Source organism: Schistocerca piceifrons, chromosome 3 (assembly GCF_021461385.2).
Source record: "Schistocerca piceifrons isolate TAMUIC-IGC-003096 chromosome 3, iqSchPice1.1, whole genome shotgun sequence".
In the NCBI taxonomy this organism is placed as follows: Eukaryota; Metazoa; Arthropoda; class Insecta; order Orthoptera; family Acrididae; genus Schistocerca; species Schistocerca piceifrons.
This window is the reverse complement of record NC_060140.1, coordinates 390,478,411-390,503,242: the sequence shown is the minus strand read 5'-3', so window position 1 is coordinate 390,503,242 and position 24,832 is coordinate 390,478,411. Positions and strand designations below refer to the sequence as shown.

General features: G+C 40.5%; 1 protein-coding gene across 2 annotated transcripts in view; it reads left to right on the top strand.

The window, feature by feature from the left end:
* The window catches only part of LOC124789403 (solute carrier family 22 member 7-like), a 169,097-nt gene that overhangs the window by 118,097 nt on the left and 26,168 nt on the right, over nucleotides 1–24,832 (top strand). For both annotated transcript variants that reach the window (XM_047256746.1, XM_047256745.1), the window contains one exon: nucleotides 20,305–20,526. In XM_047256746.1, the coding sequence (XP_047112702.1) occupies nucleotides 20,305–20,526 (222 nt within the window). The remainder of the gene's footprint in view (nucleotides 1–20,304; nucleotides 20,527–24,832) is intronic.

The window sequence follows — 24,832 nt, the reverse complement described above, 5'->3', positions numbered from 1 at the left end:
CATATTAACATCTAAGAGCATCAGCCTTGAAATCAGGAAAAGATTTTTGAAATCATGTGTGTGGAGTGTGGAGAGGAAGACCAGAAGCTAAATTCTTTAGAAATGTGGTGCTATAGACGCATGCTCAAAATAAAATGTATCAACAAGGTCACAAACGAAGTAGTTCTGGAAAGAGCAGGTGAGAAGAGAAGCTTCTGGAGTTTCATTGTTAAAAGAAGAGTGCAATTTACAGGCCATCTATTAAGACAGAAAGGACTCCTGAACACAATCATAGAGGGATATGTCGAGGGAAAAAGACCAAGAGGAAGACCACGACTGAGGCACATGGATCGAATCGTGAAAGATGTGGGATGTAACACCTGTAAAGAAATGAAGGGAAAAGCTGAAAGATGCACAGAATGGAGACAAGCTGCCATTGTAGCTGTTGCAAACCAATCCTTGGATTGACCACTACAGAAGAAGCTAAAAATGTGTTTAGTTCAAATCTCGATAGGACAGTGAAAACTGTGATGTGGTTACGATCATGACATCCTCCATGTGATGCACATAGACAATCTGGACTCTATCTGTGATTGAGCCCTGTTTGCTGTTGTCAAAGGTAAAAAAAAAAAAAGAAAATCATTCATTAGTTCAAGAAAAGTTGTCATGACTCGTGGAGAAGAGCATTCAACGCACAAGAGTTTCCAATTTAAAATAGCACCCCTCAAGTCTACTGAGAAAGACAGTCAGTTTTCCATATCGAAATTGAAATTATCAGTATATGTGAGGATGTTCTTAAGGCTAATATTATGGCGAATGTGAAAAAGGCTGAATCATTCAGTATATTAGCTGATGAAACAGCTGATATTTCTGGAAGCGAACAGTTATCTATTGATTTTCGGCATTTCAATGAAAAACCAAACAAAGTTGAAGAAATATCTGTTGGCTTTGTCGAGTTAAAAGCTCTAGATGCTAAACCCATTGCACAGACCATCAACGAATTTTTGTCCAAAGTAAATCTTAACCTATCAGAATGTTTTGGTTTGGGATTTGATGGTTGTTTGACAATTACTGGTAAAGACATGGGTGTTCAAGTGTGGAAAAAGCAATGGATGAGAGTTTGAAAAAAGCTATGGCCACTGCAGAAAAAATCAGTCTTGAAGACATAAAAATAATACTGCACTTTGCTGGAAGTCAGCAACATTAAAGAAACTCTCCAGCAGAAAACCCATTGGAATTTAGGAGGTCATTTATAATACGTTATTTGGACTCCATTATTACTTCTCTCAAAATGCATTTAGCTAATAAAAACACTCCAGCATTCACTTTATCTAAATTACATCCAGCTCAAATGAAAACCATGTCAGTTGATCAACTGATTTATCACCTGATTTTATGATTTGTGAAACATTAAAAGTGAAATTGAACTTTGGAAAAAATTATGGTGGCATACACAGAACCAAGTCAAGCTAGCTAGTTGTTATATAATTATAGAAATGGAAAAACTTCTTTCCAGAAACCCAAAAAGCTTTGAAAATTTTGATTACTCTCTGTTGTACAACATGCACTGTCTAATGGTCTTTAAACAGTTTAAGATGAATATAAACTTGGTCAAAAAGCATGAGTGCAGAAAGTTGTCTCAGTGGCCTAGAAATAATGAGCATCTACAGGAAATTAATTTTTGATAATAAAGAAGCTTTCATTGACAAAGTGTTGCAGGAATTTACAAAAAATCCATGAAGATTGGGTTTTAACTTATTTCCCTTAAATTTAAGTCATTTAAAATGTTTATTTTAATTGTTATAATTGTTAGTAATATTAAGTGATATTGAACAATTTCCTACCTGAATCTTGTACAAGAATTTATTCATTTCCTCATCCTCTTTCTCATGCTACTTCCCTAAAATATTGGCTGGTGATGCCCTTGTGCACAGGGCTGCTGCTAGGACCTAAGGGCCCTAGGGAAGTGCTCTTGGGCCTTTTCCCTAAGTTTTCCATTTTAAACTTCGTTTTTTTGGATAAAGTCAGTAAATTTGAATGCAAAAATCAAACACTTTTTTTAAAAAACTTTTTTTATGCTCACAGTTTAAATTGATGGAAAATACTGTGGAACTTATGTAGTCATGAATTATGTATGTATATATGTTTTTAAACAATGCAGCATGTTCAGTGATGACCTCTTTCCCCAAACTTTGGTTCAAAATCGTAATGCAGATACTAGATTTGCATTTCTTGTGTATTTGTTTAGGCACCTGGACCGATGAACCACCTTCGAGGACCTGCGCCCGGGGTACTTTTGCACTGCTTACCTCTTCCCCCCACCACCACCCCCTTCCCCTTAATTCCGGCTCTGCTTGTTGTCCTATCTTAAACTGTTTTGATTGATTGGATTATATTTCATGGCAGTGGAAAAAAATAACAAAAACTTGTGAAATCTACCCTCAACTTTGAACAGAAAAAAAAAACTGAAATGCAAAAATTAGTGATACTGTGGCTCAATAAACAGAGTTCAATGAAAGTAACTGTTTTTGCTATCTTGAAACAGTTGAGAAACTGACATTTTGGTATTCTCCCCCATACAGTAATACTGCGGCATGATATTAAGGAGATTAATAAAAATTAACATAAAACTTATTTTAAGAAACCAAGATAAAAATTAATAAATGTTTTAAGTATCGCATTCAAGAGTGTTTACTTGTTCTCTCTTAACTGTGAGAGACTGGTATAATACCTGGCAGGCATACCTCAACTGAATGTGGAAATAAGCAGAGTTTAGACAAATTGGATGACATTATTCAATTGGTAAAACATAATCCTTCAACAAAGACATGCAGAATTTTGACACATGTATGCACACTTTCTTTTCTTACAATTTACAGTGGAGTCAATGTCTTTGAAAAGGAGATGAAGATAGATGATAGGAATTTTGTTATTTGCAAATAGTGGATCACTGAGTATTCTATTTAATTCTGTTTACTGATGAAATCATGTTGTCATGAAAATATGAATAACACTTACGCCGCACATCATAGTCTGATAAAAATCCAAATTCCTTTGGTGAGACACGTGTTCAAGAATGCTTATTTGTGAATGCATGGTGACTGATGATAAACTCAGCTGGTGTGGACTGTTCCTGTTACTGCAGTGTTTTACTAGGTTCTATTATCTGGACACACACACACACACACACACACACACACACACACACGATCAATGTAACTTGCCATTGGTGTGGTGCCTTGTATACCTCAGTAATACAGACAGCCGTACCACATGTGCAACCATAACAGAGGAATATTTGTTATGATGCCAGACAAACACGTGGTTTCTGAAGAGGGGTAGTAGCCTCTTCAGTAGTTACAGAGGCAACAGTCTGGTTGATTGATTGATCTGGCCTTGTAACATCAACCAAAAAGCCTTGTTCTGCTGATACTGTGAACAGCTGAAAGAAAGGGGAAACTACAGTCATAACTTTTCCCAAGGGCATGCAACTTTACTGTCTGATTAAATGATTGTGGCATCCTCTTGGTAAAACATTTTGGAGTTAACACATGAACAGTCCCCCATTTCAGATCTGTGGAAAGGGCTACTAAGGAGGATACTGTATCAGGAGACACAGAATTAAACAAACTTGGTGTTCTAAGGATCAAAGTGTGGAATGTTGGACCAGGCAGGTAGATTAGAAAATTTAAAAAGGGAAATGGATAGGTTGAAGATATAGTGGGAATTAGTGATGGGAATTAGTGATGTTCAGTGGCAGTAGGAACAAGACTTCTGGTCAGATGAATACAGTATTACAAATACAAAATGAAATATGGGAAATGCAGGAGTAAGTTTAATAATGAATAAAAAAGTAAGAACGCAGATAAGCTACTACAAACAGCATAGTGAACACATTATTGTAGCCAAGATAGACACAACTAGTTTCACAGATGATGAAGTGATTGAAAAAATGTAGGATGAGATTAAAAACAAAAATATTCACATAGTGAAGGGAAACGAAAATTTAATAGTTGTGGGGGACTGGAATTCAATAGTAGGAAAAGGAAGAGATGGAAAAGTAGTTGGTGAATATGCACTAGGGGAAATGAATGAGAGAGGAAGCTACCTGTAGAATTTTGCACAGAGTGTAATTCAATCATTGCTAACACTTGGTTTAAGAGTCATTAAAGAAGGTTCTATACATGGAAGAGACCTGTAGACACCAGAAGGTGTCAGATTGATTATGTGTTGGTAAGACAAAGCTTTAAGAACCAATTTTAAATTGCAAGACATTTACAGTGGTGGATGAGGACATTGATCACAATTTATTGATCATGAACTGTAGCTTAAAATCAGAAGAAATTGCAAAAGGGTATGAGATTAAGGAGATGGGGCATGGATAAGTTGAAAGAACCAGAAGTAGTTGAGAGCTCTAAAGGTAGCATTTGACAACAGTTGACTAGAACAGGGGAAAGAAATACAGTAGGAAATGAGTGGGTCACTTTGAGAGATGAAATCGTGAAGGCAACAGAAGATCAAATAGAGAAAAAAACAAGGCCTAATAGAAATCAATGGATAACACAGGAGATACTGAATTTAACTGATGGAAGGACAAAGCATAAAAACGCAGAAAATGAAGCAAGCAAAAGTGAATGCAAATGTCTGAAAAATGAGATTGATTGGGAACTGCAAATTCGTTAAGCAGGAATGGCTAGAGACAAATTTAAGGATCTAGAATCATGTTTGACTAAAGGAAAGACAGATACCATGTACAGGAAAACTAAAAAGGCCTTTAGAGAAAAGAAAAGCAGCTGGGTGAAAATCAACAGCTTGGATGGAAAAAGGGTCCTAAGCCAAGAAGCTGAAATGTGGAAGGAGTATATAGAGGGTCTACACTAGGAGATGAACTTGAAAGCAGTATTATGGATATGAAAGAGGACATAGATGAAGATGAGAGGGGAGATGTGATACAGTGAGAACAACTTGACAGAGTGGTGAAACAAGGCACCTGGAGTCGATGAAATTGTCAGGACTGCTGACAGCCTTTGGGGAACCAGCCTGTGACAAAACTCTTCATCTGGTGTGCAAGACTTATGAGACATGCGAAATGCCCTCAGACTTCAAGAAGGGTGTAATATTTCCCATTCCAAAGAAAGCAGTCACTGAAAGTTGTCAAAATTACCGAACTGTCAGTTCAATAAGTCATGGTTACAAAATACTAACAAATTCTTTGAGGAGTATGGAAAAACTGGTAGAGGATGATCTTGGGGAAAATCAGTTTGGATTCCAAATAAATGTAGCAACACACAAGGTGATACTGACCCTACAACCTGTCTTAGAAGAGAGGTTAAGGAAAGGCAAACCTACATTTATAGCATTTATAGACTTAGAGAAAGCTTTCAATAATATTGACTGGAATACACTTTTTGAAAATCTGAAGGTAGCAGGAGTAAAATACAGGGAGCAAAATACTCTTTACAACTTGCGCAGGAATCAGACAGCAGTTAAGAGTTGAGGGGCATGAAAGGGAAGCAGTGGTTGAGAAGGGAGTGTGCCATGGTGGTAGTCTCTCCAATACTGATCATCTCTACAATGAACAAGCAGTAAAGGAAACCAAAGAAAAATTTGGAACAGGAATTAAAGTTTAGGGAGAAGAAACAAAAGCTTTGGATTATCTGAATGCATGGTATCTGTCTGTTCAGACATGTCTGGAACAGTAGACACCACACGTTTTTATAATTGATTCACCACACTGGGCTATGAATCCACAACATGCAGTGCAGATGCTCATTTACGTTCGATTCGACCTCGAGAGGGAATCTCAAATTAGTGAAGATGGAGGACATGGATGAGACCTGCAGATAGGTGGGACTTGGTGGGAATGTGAGTCGGTCGGGGTTGGATACCTGGTCTGACACACATTTCCACTCATCACCAGTGATTCCACATAAATACAGCTAATAACATTAGTTCCTTTTGTTCTTTTCTGTTCCTTTCCTTTCTACCTCTTCCATCTTCAATTTGCAAAAGAAACTTTGAGGTTTGCTGATGACTTTTTAATTCTGTCAGGGACAGAAATAGGCAGTGTCTTGAAAGGAGGATGTAAGACATACATCACCAAAAGCAAAAAAAGGATAATGGAATGTAGTCGAATTACATGAGGCGGTGCTGTGGGAATTAGAACAGGAAACAGGACACTAAAAGTAGTAGATGACTTTTTCTATTTAGGCAGCATAATAACCGATGATGGCTGAAATTGTGGATATAAAATGCACGCTGGCGATGACAAGAACAGAATTTCTGAAGACAAGGAATTTATTAACATCGAATATAAATTTAGGTGTTAAGAAGTCTTTTCTGAATGTGTTTGTCTGGAGTGTGGCTTTGTATGGAAGTGAAACACAAATGATGACTAGTTTAGACAAGAAGAGAATAGAAGCTTTGGAAATGTGGTGCTTCAGAAGAATGCTGAAGATTAAATGAGTAGCTTACATAATTAATGAGGCTGTACTGACCAGAACTGGAGAGACAAGAAATTTGTGGCACAACTGGGTTAAAAGAAGGGATCAGCTGATTGGACACATTCTGAAATGTTGAGGTATCAGCAGTTTTAGTACTGGAGGGAAGTGTAGGGGATAAAACTCATAGAGACAGTAGGCAGACTCAGAAGAATATAGGTTGCAGTAGTTATTTGGACAGGAAAAGATTTGCACAGATAGAGTATCATTGAGAGCTACATCAAAACAGTCTTCAGATGAAGACCTTGGCAACAACAACAAAATAATGCTACCTGGACTTTATTGAAATGAACTACCAGCGTTTTTGGCAGATGTTACCTTTACAGCAAGAACTGGCTTAGTGGTGGGGCCCCAAGCATGTTCTGGTCATCAACTAAAGCATCATTTAAATCTAACATTGCCTGGAAGATAGATCAGCAGAAATAGTCATGTTTCTAGGCCACAATGATCCCTGAACATTCCCCTTTTGATTTTTGCCTGTGGGGCTGGTTGAAATGTGAATTCCACAAATAATAGTTGATACAAGAGACAAATTGATCATTTAGATTAGGAATAGTGCTGCTGTCATGAAGGATTGCTAAGATGACCTCTGAAGAGCTATATGTAGTGTTGTTAGGAGAACTCAAACATTAATTGAAGTTGGAAGAGGAATTTAATCCAGTTTCTCAGAACTCCGTAGGTGGGAACTGGAGTTAAAATATGGCCATGGTTCTTACCAGACATCTGGCCTTAATTTAATTTCTTCAGTCTCAGCATTTCTTATCATTAACTATTATTTTCTTCATACCCTTTTAGTTTTCTACATTTTTTTATTTTCTGATCTGTTTTCCTCCCACCCTTTGCCTCTGCCACATACAATGCATTTAATTTTTCTTTTCTTTTTCTTTTTTTAAATGTGTTGTGTTTAGTCAACAATCTGTCGTGCTTAATACCCTATCTTCCACCTTTAAGCTCTCAGGTTTTCAGATCTGATGCAGTGCAGCCCCAGCCTTCTGATCCCATACAGTAAGTCTCCCACGAGCAGAGTTCTGAGTGACTTATCTGAACTCTCCCCAATTCCTAAACCTATCCAGTTCTTTTCCTTCATCCATCTTCCTTCCCTTTCAACCCTTTCATGAGGAAGAGCTACTGGCTCCGAAATCTTGTACATTTACTTAACATTTGCATATGTTTTCTCCTGCCACTACTTGATGAATAGATATTTTTATCTATTTAGTCACATTATATTTTCAAAAATTATTGTAATTGATAATTACATATTAGCTCTTAAAGTGTAGAACAACAAAGCAGCATTTGGGGTTGGTAGATTGCAGTAATTTTGTGTAGCTAATCTACATTGCAATTATTGTTTATTTTTTGTAATGAGCTTCTTTTACATGGAAATACAAATGAGATTCTTTTAAAATGGAAATAAAGTCCCTGCCTTTCCTTTGATGTTGCCTGCAGTAGCTATTTCATGATGCATAGCCCTTCAGCTTGTAATAAATAGTTTCACTAACTGTCAGTTCATATTCTGTTACTACCAATAAGTGTGGTTAATGCTTAGCCAAAACACTTGTAGCAAACTGAGCTTGTCTATTTGATACTATAAATTTAGGTTCATTAACCCAACAGGAAACAAGTCATTTTTGTCAACATTTTGGTCTGTACGAATGATGGCGCTTATTCATAAGGTGTTCTGAATACGCTAAAATTTCAGTGGTCTTTCACACTGCACTCAAATGATAAGTTATTTCTGAACCCTGGTAACTGCTTAACTCACTCACTGTCCCTTTCCATTTTTGTTTGAATGAAGTCCATGCCTGGCATTTTCTTCATGGTTCTGAGAGAGTAGGATATAGTTGTAGGTAAACAACTAGAATTCTCTCAGATGCAGATTTATTAGCACTTCCCTTCTACAAAGATACAAGTCCAGAGGCTAACTGCCGTTAGCGGCCAACATCCTCCCCAAGGCCCTCTCCTCAAAGATAGCACACTTGTCACTGAACAAATATCAATATTTATGGCGCTCTATGCCACATAGACCCCCCCCCCCCCCACTGCGCAGTATGGAGTACGTCCCTGTGAATGGGGGGTGGGGGGTGAGAAGTTAGGAAGGTAACGTACAGTTCTTCCACGTCAAGTGGAAGCGGTCGACTGGTAGGAGACTGGGGGATGAAACGCGGTATGTTGACAGCAAAGTCAGCAAGTGACACCGGTGGCTGAAGACAATGTCCTGTCCTGGAGTGGAGGTGTAGCACTTTGTCAGCAGGCAGGCGGAGAATCACCTTGCCAGAAGGCCTAACAAAGGCACATAAATTGCCACACTCAGCACTTGTGCTCAATTTAAAGCGGTGCACCACACGAGTTTCTGCACTTCCTCCCTCAACATTGTCACATGTGAGTACCACACACGGCATGACAAAGAGCTGTCACATGAAGATGGTAACAATGGCAGAATCAGAGTGGTTGGCAGTTTGACTGTGAGGGCTGTGAGGAGTGAAACCTCGAAAAGATTGGCCACTCGAATTAGATGAATGCGGAGAAGAAGCAGTGCTCGGCAGAGAAGCACGCTGTGGAGAATCAATACCCGAATGTATGGTATGAGAAGATGGATGGCCGCTTGAAGCAGGAGTGGGAGAAATAAGAGCAGAATCAGGGAGGTTCACCTGAGGCTCAATGAAAGCTGGTTTCACTCGGTTGAGTGAGACAGTGGTTACAGAGTCTTTTATGAGGAAATCCATGTTATTCTCGGAGTGTTTGATGACCTTGTAAGGACCTGTGTAGGGCGACTGAAGTGGGGCTTTGATTGGGTCATCTCTGAGGAACACGTACTCACAAGAGTCTAGCATGTGCGGTACGTACATGCGTGGAGGTGTACGAGTAGCCAGAAGTGGCAACTGAATTTTGCTGCAGTGCAAGCGCACTCGCTCGAGAAGTGAAGGGAGTTCAGAGGGCCGTGGAAGTGGGGTGGGAGTGACTAATTCTCCAGGCAAAACCAGAGGTTGGCCATACACAAACTCGGCTACGGAACCCTTGAGGTCTTCCTTGAAAGTCGCATGAAGGCCAAGAAGCACGAAGAGCAGTGCTTCTGTCCATAGTGAGTCATTGCAACGCAAGGCAGATTTTAAGGTGTGATGCCATCGCTTGACAAGCCCATTGCTTTGGGTGCGGAAGTATGAATTTTGACAATACCACACATTTTACGTGAGTCAGAGAATACTGAAGACTCGAATTGCCGTCCCTGGTCAGTGGTGAGGTAAACAGGTGAGACAAATCTAGAGATCCACGAATCTAAGAATGCTTGAATTACTGTCTCAGAGGTAATGTTCAGAATAGACACAGCCTCAGCCCACAGAGTCATCCTGTCAATAGTTGTATACAAGTAACGGAAACCCTCGGAGGGGGGGCAAAGGGCCTACGAGGTCCACATGAACATGATGAAACCGGCCTGGCAGTTAGGCAAAACAGCCAAGGGGTTGTGAAGTGTGCCTGGATACTTTGTTCTGTTGACACAACATGCATGCCCTGGCCCAAGACTGACAGTCACAGCGCATGTCTCTCCAGACAAACCATTCAGCTACCAGACGGGTGGAAGCTTTGACAACAGGGTGTGTTAATGTGTGTAATTTGTCAAAGACATGGCGTTGAAGGGGCTTAGGAATGAATGGCCGCAATGTACCAGTTGATTCATCACACCACACTAAGTCAGATATGCCAGGGAAAGTAGAGCGTACCGGTTGGAGATAGGAACTGTGGTCCGAAATTAACTGCATGGTATCTGGGTCTGCCGATTGCAACCGAGGTAGGTCCGTTAAGTCAATTAAGGTTGTGACAGCACCAACGCGTGAGAGAAAGTCAGCAACCACATTGTTCGCTCCTTGGATGTAGCGAATGGCATTTGTAAATTGCAAGATGTAATCGATGTGACGAAAGCGTCGTGGGGGCGGATCAGCCGCAGGATTTTTTATGGCAGGAACCAACGTCTTGTGATCAGTGAGCACATAGAAATCTCGTCCCTCAACATCAGATCTGAAGTGTCTTATGGCCTCGTAAACTGTGAGTAATTCTCTGTCAAATGCTGAGTATTTCTTCTGCACGTTGTTTAGCTTTTTTGAGAAAAACTACAGGGGGTCACAACATCATTGTAAGTCTGACTCAGTACTGTGCCGACAGCATTGTCACTAGCGACAGTAGTGATAAACATTGTGGCGTCCGCACATGGGTGAGCGATAGTGGCAGCGGAGGCCAACAGCTGTTTGAGTTTCTTAAATGCCTTGTCCATGACTGGTGTCCATGGGAACTGGCGGGTGCCAGACATTTGTGGGCCAGCGAGAGCATCTGTGAGAGGAGCCTGTACCGCAGAAGCGGCTGGCAAATGTTTACGGTAATAATTAACTGTTCCGATGAACCTTCATAATTCCCTATAGGTCTGGGGGCATGGCATCTCGAGAACAGGCTTGATCTTGTCCTGCGGTGGTGTCAGACCATCCGACGACACAACATAACTTAGGAATGTGAGGGATGACTGGTGCAATTGAGTCTTTTTATTGTTCACTGCTAAAATATCTGTCACGACTTGAACACGCTCCTCACTTTGTTCCAAAGTAGAAGCAAAAACCAATATGTCGTCCGTGTATACGAAACAAAAGTATAGATGGGATAAAGTTTGATTGATGAAACGCTGCCACGTTTGGGGGGCGTTTTTCAACCCAAACAGCATAAATTTGTACTGAAACAGCCCGAAAAGAGTGGTTATGGCAGTCTTTTCAATATCCTCCTGAGCCATAGGTGTCTGATGAAATGCATGCTTACAGTCCAAAAGAGAGAAGTACTTTGCACCTGCGAGTGGATGATTGAAGTCTGTAATGTGTGTGACCGGGTATTTATCAATAATGGTGCGGGCATTTAAACACCTATAGTCTCCGACCATACGCCAAGTACCGTCTTTCTTTTTGTCAAACAGGATAGGACTAGCCCAGCAACCGGAAGAAGGTACAATTATTCCCTTTTGTAATAGATCATCTAATTGTTCTTTTGCAATTTTCATAAATTCCAGCTTAAGGCGGCGTGGGCGTTGCGATATGGGCGGCACATTGGTTAGATGTAACCGATGACCTGTGCCATTAGTGACTACTGCAATACATGGTGCGGCACGACAGTCAGATGTCCGTGAAGCAGAGCAGGCGGTGGCGGACAGGCAAAGCTGTGGCACTGAGGGCACGGAAGTACAGGTATGCCAACCGCTCGTAGGCTGCGTAAAGGCCGCATGCGTGTTAACATGGGCAAGGGTGGTACACTGGTTCTTGGTAGCGGGCCGTGCCGCTACGAGCGCTGTAGGCATGAGTGGGCGTGGCCTAACAGCAGATGGCTGTAGCTCATTGCCACAAGCTTGGGAAGTTAACTGTCCGTTCGGAACGCAAGGAATATGAGCACTCTGGCACACTGTCATTACAAGGTGGGGTGCTGACACAGTTTACGGAGTTCACAACATTGTCGTTAACGTGCGCGGGCATGGGAACACCAGATTGGCACAGACTGACATTGTCTGTAGCCTACAAGTTGTCTGCTTGTAGTGTCGCGAGGCATTGTTGTGGAGGCCAACTCGTGGTGTATGTTGCGGAGATGCAGCAGCATTTCCATCCGCAAATTCGAAGACTTGGCGCACTCCACTAGCCACTTGTTTGTCCAAGATTGCAGCTCCAAGGATAGGTTTAAACACTTCTTAGCACAGCACACATGTTTGGTGTTAACCGAACTGTCACATGGCGGAGCGAAAGGAATATGTTTGTTTAGTGGGGGGTAAAACACAGTATTTTGCACAAAATCTAGTGACAACTGATAGTGCTTGAGGAAATCAATTCCAAGAATAGGTTCTTCAATTGTTGACACTAAAAATGTCCACTCCAGCTTGCACTCGGGCGAAAGTTTCACTGTATGCAGAGGAGAACCCGAATACTGTAGGGTAGGCAAGTTCACTGCAAGAAGTACTGTTTTGTGCGGTTGCACTTTATTGGTTGCTAGGCAAACCGGCAGCAAAGAGACGTCTGCACCAGTGTCTACCAGAAAATGTACACCTGATTGTAAATCGCGAACATAGACTAGACCACACTTACTGTTGTTGTCCGAAATGGAATGCAATGTTGGATGGTGCCCATTGTTTACATCGCAGGCGGTGGCACCGCAGCCTACCTGTGGTTGGAGTTTGGGTAAGAACACGGTGACTGGCATTTGCGAGCTTGCTCCCCGAATCTTGCGTGGAAGAAACAGTAAGGTTGGGCGGGCCTGTGCTCCTGTCGGCAGTTGCTAAGTGACAGAGTATGTGACCCAGAGTCTTCCACAGAGGCCGATACACTGTCGTTGTGGAGAGCTGAAGGTGCAGGCAGGGCGGCTAGTTTAACAAACTTGTTATTAGGAGCACCAGACAAGGGTGTGGTGTCAGAAAGCTTCTTAGTGCAGTCACATCCAGAATGCAGTGCACGGATCTCACGTTGCCTGGTGGAGTATGCTCTTTTGGCGGCACGTAAACGTTCATTTACTGGCCTATCTTCATATGCAGAGATTGCAGTCTTGACAGGCAAAGGCAGCTTTTCTGTCCATATTTCTGCGAGCGTGTCATCAGGCATAACTTGCTCATCGATGAGAAGACGGATGCACTGCCACAGCTGGGACAGAGACCTGGCGGCGGCTGAGAAGCGATGGATGCTTGAACAGTGTGAGGATCATAGTCAAAATGTGCATTCTCATTGACGTGGTAGCTTGGAGAGAAGCCACAAGTACTTAAGTACTCTGATGAATATCCGTTATGCACACTGTATTCACTCGACCGTGAGTGGTGGGCCTGGTTGTAGATGTCTGGGTAGTTACTGTCCAACACAGAATTGTTGACTTTATTAGAAGCAACACAAGGATCCCACACATGTCCACTAGGATGCACACTCGGTGTGATATTTGCTGTTTGGCGAGCATTGAGCACCCATTGACCAGCTGGCGCGGAAGGATACACACGTGGCAGGAACTGATTCAAGTATGAATTTACTACTGGATTTTCCAAAGTAGCAAAACTTCACTCGACGCCATGAACTGTATTGAACTGTGCATTCAACATAGGAGTAGGAATGTTCCAAACAACACTCTGTGGAGAACACATGGAAAGGTCTAGGCTAACAAAGCCAGAGTCCGCGACTGTTGGCGGTTGGAAGAAACTGGCAGCACTCGATGAATTCCACTGCATATTCAGGCTGAAAGATTCCAAAGAGCCTTGCGGCATGTCCACTATGATGGCAGGAGTGCTGGAGAGATGTTGCTGAAATCCGGGCAGTGGTGAGTGCTGAAAGGCCATTGTCTGAAGCTGAACAACGGCCCTTGCGATCGCGAAGAAACCCAACATGGTAGGCGTGTAAATAACCTTTGGGCGGTAACTCGGATGCATATTACACAAAAAACGGGGTCACCAGTGAGGGAATAGGATATAGTTGTAGGTAAACAACTAGAATTCTCTCAGATACAGATTTATTAGCGCTTCGCTTCTACACAGATACAAGTCCGGAGGCTAACTGCCATTAGCGGCCAACATCCTCCCCAAAGCCCTCTCCTCAAAGATAGCACACTTATACACTGAACAAATATCGATATTTATGGCACTCTATGCCACAGTTCATTTTGATTATTACTTGTCCCTGAACATGCTTGAATTTTCTACCCAGTATCTGTATCTCTGAATATTAATGCTCATTTCTTTGTTAAAACTTGGCTGCTTAGGCAGATCATACAATAATAGTATATTCATTGTGGTGACATTCATTTTTTAAAGTTCTGCCAATAGCGCTCTGTATATTCAAAGTGCTGTTTGCTTTTGTTCTTATAAATATCACTGGGGCCACCTATCATCAGAATGTGCTTATCCTTCTTCAGATGCTTGTTTGGTTGCTTAGGTTTCCAACTACAGAAGTTAACGTAGTTCCAGATTTAACTTTCATGATAACAGTGTCAGGAAAGGGTGCAAAAAGTCTTCTCTTGTGACAGAGCCCATAAACTAAAAGTTTCTGTGTGCTTCCAGTTGCTAGAATCTTCTTTGTTAGATGAGTTGTCTGCATTTTTGACTATACTGTCTAATTTTCTTTTTCATAAACTGAATACAGAACTACAGACTTGCTATGTAACACAAATGTGGGAATAAAACTTACTGTATAGATGGTTTCAGTATTTTCTTCGGTATGCACTAAATTTGCTGTGGTAAATGGCCGTGTTGTAGCTTTGGTAGCATTCATGGACAATTGCATTGTATTTGTTTTGCAGCTGTTGATATTCTGCCTGAATTTTTTGGTACCATGCATGTTCCAGAAGTGAGTGTACTGTGACCAGAATGGGCTGTGGTTATTTTGTTTTTCAAGGGTTCACAACACTAAGAGGAGAATCCCCTAACCACAGTGAGCATTGAAGGAACATACAGTACATAAACTCACATTGTAGTGTCCAAATGCATGTAAGATGTCAGTAAGAAATCCCACCAAGTGTGAGCTACATGCTGTGATTCACTCCTTACTTGCAGAAGGAATAACACCTACCAAAATTTTTTCATGAATCAAAATGGTTTATAGAGAAGGTGTTCTGAACAGAAGAAGGGTGTTTAAATGGTGCAGGAAGTTCAGCAGAGGTGAAACAAATGTTTGTGATAAACAGAGGAGTGGGAGACCTTCCATTTTCACTAATGAGTTGCTGCAAAAAATTGATTTTTTGAAGATCAGCAATTGGCAATGGATAAAATTTCTGCAATGCTTCCACAATTCTCCAAAACTGTCTTACATGAAGCACTCACAGAAATGCTTGGGTAGTGGAAAGTGTGCACCACATGGGTCCCAAAACAGCTGACAGAGTAGCACAAGAAAATTTAGATCAGCAATGCCCCCAAGTTTCTTGAGTTACTTGAGTTGGAAGTTGAGGATTTTCTGAGCTCTATTGTGATTGGAGATGAAATCTAGGTGGCTAATTAGATGCCTGAGAGAAAAAGACAGTCATTACAGTGGTGTCACACCAGTTCCCCATCTGTTAAAAAATTCAAAACCACAATTTATGGCAAGAAAATTATGACCTCCTTATTTTGGGACCAAAAAAGCATCATTTTGGTCTAATTCCTGCTTCAGTGGGAAACCATCAATGCAAAACGATATTGAGAGACCTCACAAAAACTGAAAAGGAGCATTAAAAACAACAGTATGGGAATGCAGATGAGAGGAGCGTGTCTGTTGCAAAACAGTGCCCATCCTAATGCAGCCTTAACAACCAAGGTGCTCTTGGAGTCATTTGGTTGGGATGTTTTGAACCACCAGCTGTATTCTCTTGACTGGATGCCATCAGGTTATTGTCTTTTCACCTACCTGAAGGCAAACATCAAATGAATTAAATTCTCAACTTACGGGCATGTGCAGAAAGAGGTTCTGAAATGGGGTAGGAACCTGGTGAGAGAATTCTTCGAGGGTGGCATAAAGAAGCTTGTGCCATGGCTCAACACATGCACTGAATTAGATGGTGATTATGTAAAAAAATTGTCACCAAGTGTACCAACATCATCCTGCAATTTTTTCAGATACGCTTTTTTTTTAAAAAAATGAGAGTTGTACCAAAAGTAAGGTTTCCTCAAACTTTTACAAATAGCAAACATTGTTCATTGTTATTAATTTAGACATAAATGAAAAGCTTGCACTTTTGTCTATTTTTCAACAAGGTCTCCATTTTTTCTGACACACTTTTGAAGACTATGCTTCAGCTTTTGTATTCATAAGTCAAAGAAGTCTCCTACCAACCTGTCGAGGAAGTGTGTGATCTCTTATTGGACTTCATTGTCACTCTTGAAGTGTTTGCCACCTAAGTGTTTCTTTAGCTTGGGAAAGAGGTGATATTACAATGAAATAAACATCCTTAGCTGCTTACAGGCATTGACATACGTCAACGGGGACAGATGAAAATGTGTGCCCCGACCGGGACTCGAACGCGGGATCTCCTGCTTACATGGCTGATGCTCTATCCATCTGAGCCACCAAGGACACAGAGGATAGCGCGACTGCAGGGTTTTACCTCTGGCATGCCTCCCATGAAACCCACATTCTCAACTTATTGTCCCACACTACCTTCGTAGTGCCCCCGCCCATTATACTCATTACTCGCAGCGCGTTGCCGATTCCCGTAAGAGTTCAGGCATTGTTTGTGCATTTGCACAGAAGAAGAAGATGGTCAAGTGGCTGGTGAGCCTTAACTATATATTTACTAAGATGGTATCTGTTCTTTCGGACATGTCCGAATCACCCTAATTTCTTCAAAAGCTCTTGTGTTTGATGAGCAACATGGAGATGAGCAGTGTCATGAAGAAGCACTACTCCCTCCATCAGTCACCCTTTCCAGTGATTCTGGATTGCTCGCCAGAGTTTGGTCAGTGTTTCACAATATCTGTCTGAGTTTATTGTCATCCCAGGTTGCATGAAATTTGTGAGTAGTACCCCATTCCAATCCCAAAACACAGTCACCATAACCTTTCCTGCCAACTGTATTTGTTTGAATTTCTCTGGTGGCAGTGAACTAGAGTGACACCACTGACGAGATTGTTTTCTTTTAGGGGTGTAGTGAAACACCCACATTTCATCTCCCAAGATGACAGTGTCCAACAACTTATCCTTGTTGCCTCCCCTCTTACATTCTTGAGGAAACTTGCGAGCACAATCAAGGCATTGCTCCTTGTGTCTGTCAGTCAGCATTTAGGGGACCCAGTGAGCACACACCTTGCAATAATCCAACATTTCTGTTAAATTTCTTTCAGTTGTGCCATTAGAAGCTTCAGGAATGCGTTCAATAAGTTCACAGTTAGTGACCCTCCTATCTTTGAGCAGCTCAGTGTTGGTCTTCTGGCCAATCACATCTGAAACTGGAGGTCTTCCAGTCCATTCTCCATCTTGAGCTTCTGTGTGAGCCTCAGCAAAAGCACTGCACCATTTGAGGATGTGCTGAATGGTCATGCACTCTTCATAATAAACCCCAGGCAGTTGTCGATGAATCTCCATGGGTGGTAACTTCCTTGTGTGGAGAAACCGGATCACTGATCGAACCTCGCACTTGGCGGGAGCGGTGATCAACACTTCCATTTTTGATGGCCACCAAGCCAACATTGAGTGACATAGCAAATCGCAAACAGGCGGGCTCGAGAGTGGGGGAACCACTGCGCATGGCACTGTTGTCAGATTTAGCCTAGTACCTTCCCTCGAGGTTGTAGCTCATTGGGAACCTTACTTTTGGTACAAACCTCCTATAAAAATCTAGTATATTTAGTTTTGGAACATGCCTTGCATTTGGAAATGATTATGATACATCATCTTATAATACAAATATTTTCTTATCTTTGGATTATTTTATTTTATTTTCTGCTGTTTGTGCAGTGTACTGATGAGATGACCAGTGATCTTAATTGTTTATGTACTTTAGGTTTATTTTCACACACTCCCCGTGTTACCAATACTTACATTTCATGCACAAGTGCCCCTCATTACTATTTTATGGGCAGTTTTTGCATATGTTCCAATCACTTGTTAATTAAAATCTTTGCATGTGCACACAAATCACTTCTATGTAGTGACTTCTTGAATTGCTTTATTTATTTCCTAAAAAAAAACAAAAAACCAGCTAGTGTTCCATGGCCTGTTCTTTATTTATTTTCAAATGAAGTTTCCAAATTCATTTTCCCAGTCTGATTGTTTCCTATGTTGTTTATAGTTCTTACCTTAATGTTGTGATTTTTTTTAAATGAAATATACAAATTTTGTTGTTCTGATGATTTTGCTTAAAATTTTACAATTGTGCCAATATTTTCAAAGATATTTGAGGCACTGCTACATACACAAATAAGCAGCTAATCTGAGAAAAACAAGTTCCTATGTAACAGTCAGTTTGGTTTTTGCAAGGGCAGAAAAACAACAGCAGCCATTTTGGAAATTGTGTATCAAACTTGAACAGCTCACAAAGACAAAAACATGCTGTCACTGCTATTATGTGATGCAATCAAAGCATTAGATTGCATTCCTGTTGACATACTACCAAGGAAGGTGAAGTTTTATTGTGTGTGTGTGTGTGGTAGCACATTAAATGTAATGTATTCTTATTTATGCAACAGCAAACAATTTGTATCAGAAATATAAATTGCTCTTTGATGGAAACCAGCAGAGATGTTACCCAAGGATCTATTCTAGGACCCTTCTTCATTAGAGCAATCAATGATTTACCTAATAATATAGCTCACTCTGTCATATGTTATGCCGATGATACGACACTACTTACCATATGTTGAAGGATTTCAGATCTGAATAGGATAGCAAAAGAAACTGTTGATATGGCCTTTGACAAATTTGAATCTAATACTCCTGTGTAATCCTAATAAAACCCAATAACTCGTAATGGGAATGTCAAATAAAGTATAAAATAAGTCACAAAAACTTTTAGGTGTTTACATTGACTCCATATTCCACTGGAACATATCAATCATCTGCCTGAAAATATATCTTAGGGTGTCATACCTAATTTTCAAACTTAGGGATTTAGTGAGCTTATATTACCTTAGGGGGACATACTCAGGACTTTTCCTGTCTTGTACTCATATGTCATAGGATCTGATTGTATGTGGATGATCCCCTCACATCAAGAATATTTTAAAAATAAAATAGAGGTCCTATGCATGTCGCAAAGTGGTACAGCTGCCTATCAGATAACCCATTTTATCATATTAAAGAATTCTTTGAAGTGCCTCTGGAGAATATTAGCATTTAACAGTGTTTCCTATAGTTTATTATATTATTGTGTGCTGTGTTTACATTTTGTGTAGTTATGCTTCTGCAGTTCATACAATTAAGTCCTGTATGCTCTACCCGATTACTGTTGCACAGGGTTTGTACTATACTGTATTATACTATAACTTACGGGCACTAGCTCTTAGAAATTTTTCTGTGGTGTACTTTATTATTGCTGTGTTCAATATGTGTGGTATAATTAACTGACATTAACGTATTTTATTTTTAAGTACCCATATGTGTTACTACATTCTGTATTATGTTACAGTGATGAAACTGATTTCATGGAAAATGATCAATGGTGTACAAAAATGTTTGATTCTTGAATTCAGTTTTTAATGAGATTTAATCTATTATTATCTGTATCACTTGATAATAAGTAGATTTTTAAATTTTTTATGGTGTTTTGATTACATTTATAAACATTTAAAACATGTTGGCAATCTTTGCATCAGTTTGAAATCTAATTAAGACAGGACTGAATGTTTGTGCAGCTCTTCGAGACAGTACAGTGTAATGTAACTCAATCATCTGCAAAAGTCTGATATTATTATTATTATTATTATTATTATTATTATTATTATTATTATTATTACCTGATAAGTCATTAATATGATGGACCATGGTGGTATATTTATCCTGGGTTACATTTCATTTGATTAAATAGAAATCCTTGAAATGTGGTAAGGAGGGATAACTGCACTTCATCAGATTTCACTTCTACCATAAACACTGAATGCTTTACTCTGCAGTGGAGTGGGTGCTGTTCTGATCCTTCTTAAAACCATTTTCTGGACTGGTACATGAACCAGGAACTTTGACTTCTGTTGGTAATACTCCTACCGACTGAGCAATGCAGGCATGACACTTAAAGTACACTCTAATCTTCCAAGACAGTTCATAAATAGGCCTACTACTTTTTCAAAATGTTTGTGATCAGCAGAGTCAGTTAATCTGTTAAATATGAAATTGAATTTCTGCAATGATAATGTGGTAGTACCTTGATAAATTATGTTCTGCAGGTATCTCCCTGAATCTCCTCGGTGGTATATTAGCAAGGGCCATCCAGAAGAGGCTCTCAAGGTTCTTCAACATATTGCTAAAGTAAATGGCAAGCCAGTACCACAAAATATGTTCAGCAAGCTGAATATATTGTCTCAACAAAGAAGTCCAAACATGAGTGTCAAAACTATCTTCACCAACAAAAACCTATTCAAGAATACTGTTCTTTTAATGTGTGGCAAGTATGTACCTTAAGCTTATCTAGGTACTGCAATCCTCAGTTACCATATGTATGTAAAAGACACTATTGCACAAAACATTTCTTACTGCACTTAAGCAAATTCATTTAAAATAGATGATATTGGCATTATACAGGATTGTATGACGAAAGTAGGAGTTTACATTTCAATGACGGTTATGTACAGTTATAACATACTAAGTAAATGAAACACCCACAGAAAATCTCATATTTTATCTCCTCTATCCCCATCCACTCTCAATTCCTTACATTGTCATTACTGAATTGACATTTCTATGATACGTCAGGATGTGTCCTTATTTTACTGAAAGAGTGTCATAAATTTCTTTTCCATGCTTTGATTCAGTTCATTATTTTTACTCATCTCATCTCCAGCATTCTTCTATAGCACCACATTTCAAAAGCTTCTATTCTCTTCCTGTCTGCTTGTCTCAAATATATATTATACATATTTCACTTCTATATGAAGCTACACTCCATGCAAATGCCATCAGAAGATACTCTCTAACATTTAAATTGCTATTATATTTTAGTAAATTTCTCTCCTTTAGAAATGCTTCCTGTGATATTGTCAGTATGCAATTTACATCATCTCTACTTTGGTCATCATCAGTATTGGTTCTGTTGTCCCCAAATAACAAACCTGATTTATGGATTTTACTGTCTAATTTCCTAATTAAATTCCCTTAGCATCACCTGAATTAATTTGGCTGCATTCTATAAGCCTTGTTTTGCTTTTGCTCTTTTTCATATTACATTCTCTTTTAAAGGCACTAATCACTCCATTCAACACTTCTTCCGTGTCCTTTGCTATCTGATGGAATCACATATTTTTCGGCAAACCTTAGACTTTTTATTTCTTCTACATATCTCTACAGCTGTACTCCGCAAGAAATCTTAAGGTCTGTAGTGGTGGGTACTACACTACTGGTGATTAAAATTGCTACACCACAATGATGACGTGCTACAAACGCGAAATTTACCTGACAGGAAGACGATGCTCTGATATACAAATGATTAGCTTTTCAGAGCATTCACGTGAGGTTGGCGCCAGTGGCGACACCTACAACATGCTGACATGAGGAAAGTTTCCAACCAATTTCTTATACACAAACAGCAATTGACCAGCACTGCCTAGTGATTCCTCGTTTAAGGAGGAGAAATGCTTACCATCACGTTTCCGACTTTGATAATGGTCGGATTGCAGCCTATCATGATTGCGGTTTATCGTATTGCGTCATTGCTACTCGCGTTGGTCAAGATCCAATGACTGTTAGCAGAATATGGAATCGGTGGGTTCAGGGGGGTAATACGGAACGCCGTGCTGGGTCCCAACGGCCTCGTATCACTAGCAGTCGAGATGACAGGCATCTTATCCACATGGCTGTAACAGATCGTGCAGCCATGTCTTGATCCCTGAGTCAACAGATGGGGACATTTTTTTTTCGGATGAATCCAGGTTCTGTTTACCATACTGGCGTATCACCCGGCATGATGGTATGGGGTGCCATTGGTTACACGTCTTGGTCACCTCTTTTTCGCATTGATGGCACTCTGAACAGTGGACGTTACATTTCAGATCAGTCATGACCCGTGGCTCTACCCTTCACTTGATCCCTGCAAAACCCTACATTTCAGCAGGATAATGCCCGACTGCATGTTGCAGGTCCTGTACGGGCCTTTCTGGATACAGAAAATGTTCGACTGCTGCCCTGGCCAGCACATTCTCCAGATCTCTCACCAATTGAAAATGTCTGGTCAACGGTGGCCGAGCAACTGGCTCCTTACAATGTGCCACTAACTACTCTTGATGAACTGTGGTATCGTGTTGAAGCTGCATGGGTAGTTGTACCTGTACACACCATCCAAGCTCTGTTTGACTGAATGCCCAGGCATATCAAGGCCATTGCTATGGCCAGAGGTGGTTGTTCTGGGTACTGATTTCTCAGGATCTATGCACCCAAATTGTGTGAAAATGTAATCACATGTCCATTCTAGTATAATATATTTGTCCAATGAATACCCGTTTATCATCTGCATTTCTTCTTGGTGTAGCAATTTTAATGGCCAGCAGTATAATTGTGTCACTACCACTTCCCCCTTGTTCTGTTTGCCATGAATGGTTCATGGGGAGAAAGATAAGAGAGAAGCCTACATGTAAGCCCAAGTTTCTCTAATTTCACCTTCATAGTATTTTCATGAGCTTCACGTAGGAGTAATGAATATATTGTTCAACTCTTCTAGGAATTTATCATTTCTCAACTTTAATAGTATATCACACCATGATACAGAATGTCTCTTGCAGTGTCCACCTCTGGAGTTGTCTGAACATCTCTGTGATGCTTATGCTTTTACTAAATGTACCTGTAAAGGAACACTGCTTTTTTGGGAACTTCTCCATTTCCCCTTTAAATCCTATTTGGTGTGGATCACTGGCTGATTAGAAATATTAAAGTATTGGTTGAATGAGGCTTTTGGTTGCTATCCCCTTTGTGGGTAGACTATATTTGTCAACGAATCTTCCTATGAATCTCATTGTGACTTGCTTTTACCTTCATATAGTTTTATATGTTTGTTCCACTCTGAATTGTGCCATGTGCATACTCATTGAGATTGCGTGCATGTGACCGCTTCCAGTGATTGTTCTACAATCAAATATAATCATGCAGTAATGGGCCCTTCTGCCAGTTAAAACTCAATGCATTAAATTTATTTTGTGTTAAGGGCCAACTGGCACTCTGGCCCAACATGAGAGATATACTGAAGCTCCAAAGAAACTGGTATAGGCATGAGCATTCAAACACAGAGATATGTAAACAGGCATAATACGGTGCTGAGGTCAGCAACACCTATATGACAACAAGCATCTGGCACAGTTGTTAGATATTGCTGCTACAATGGCAGGTTATCGAGATTTAAGTGAGTTTGAACATTGTGTTATAATCAGCACATGAGCATCTCTGAGGTAACAATGAAGTGGGGATTTTCCCATATGACTGTTTCATGAATGTACCATGACTATCAGGAATCCGGTGAAACATCAAATCTCCAACATTGTTGCTGCTGGGAAAAGATGCTGCAGGAATGGGAGCAATGACAACTGAAAAGAATCACTCACCGTGACAGAGATAACCCTTCTGCAAATTGCTGCAGATTTCAGTGCTGGGGCATCAATAAGTGTCAGTGTATGAACTATTCAACAAAACATCATCAATATGTGCTTCTGGAGCTGAAGGCCTGCTTATGTACCCTTGATGACTGCACAACACAAAGCTTACGCTTCACCAATGCCCATCAACACCATCGGACTCTTGATGACTGGAAACATGTTGCTTAGTCGGACGAGTCTCATTTCAAATTGTACCAAAGGAATGGACTTGTAAGGATATGGAGACAATAACATGAATCCATGGGCCCTGCATGTCAGCAGGGGACTGTTCAAGCTAGTGGAGGCTCTGTAATGGTGTGGGGCAGTTGGAGTGCTATGTGACCCCTGATGCCTCTAGCCATGACTCTGACAGGTGACATGTACATAAGCATCCTGTCTGACCACCTTCATCCATTCATGTCCATTATGCTTTCTGGTGGACTTGGGAAATTCCAGCTCGACAATGTGACACCCCACCTGTCCAGAATTGCTACAGAGTTGCTCCAGCAACACACTTCTGAGTTTAAACGATTCTACTGGCCACCAAACTCCTGAGACATGATCATTACTGAGCATATTTGGTATGTCTTGGAACGTGCTGTTCAGAAGAGATCTCCACTCCCTCATGCCCTTATGAATAGCCCTACAGGGTTCATGGTGTCAATCCCCTCTAGCACTACTTCAGACGTTATTAGAGTCCATACCAAATCATGTTGTGGCACTTTTGTGTGCTCTTGGGGGCTCTACACTATATTAGGCAGGTGTACCAGTTTCTTAGGCTCTTCAGAGTATATGGAAATGGTTTTATGTCTCTGTTATGAGCCGCATTCTTTTTCCATTGTTGGGAATACTTTCCTCCTCCAGCAACCCATGGTGCACTATTGCTAGAAGAGGAACAAGTTTTGCATACACTATGTACACTTTTACTGGTATCCTATAAAGTCCAGTAGCCACTCCTCTGTTGAGTGATTTCAGTTTCTTCTCTGTTACATGGTCACTTACTTCAGTATCTGATATTTTGTACATGCTTGATGTTACTCAAGTATGTGGGTGATCTAGAATAACATTAAATATAGAGATAAAAACTTCAACAGCCAATATTACTAATTGTACCTTTATTTCTGGTGTCTGTTTTGAGCAA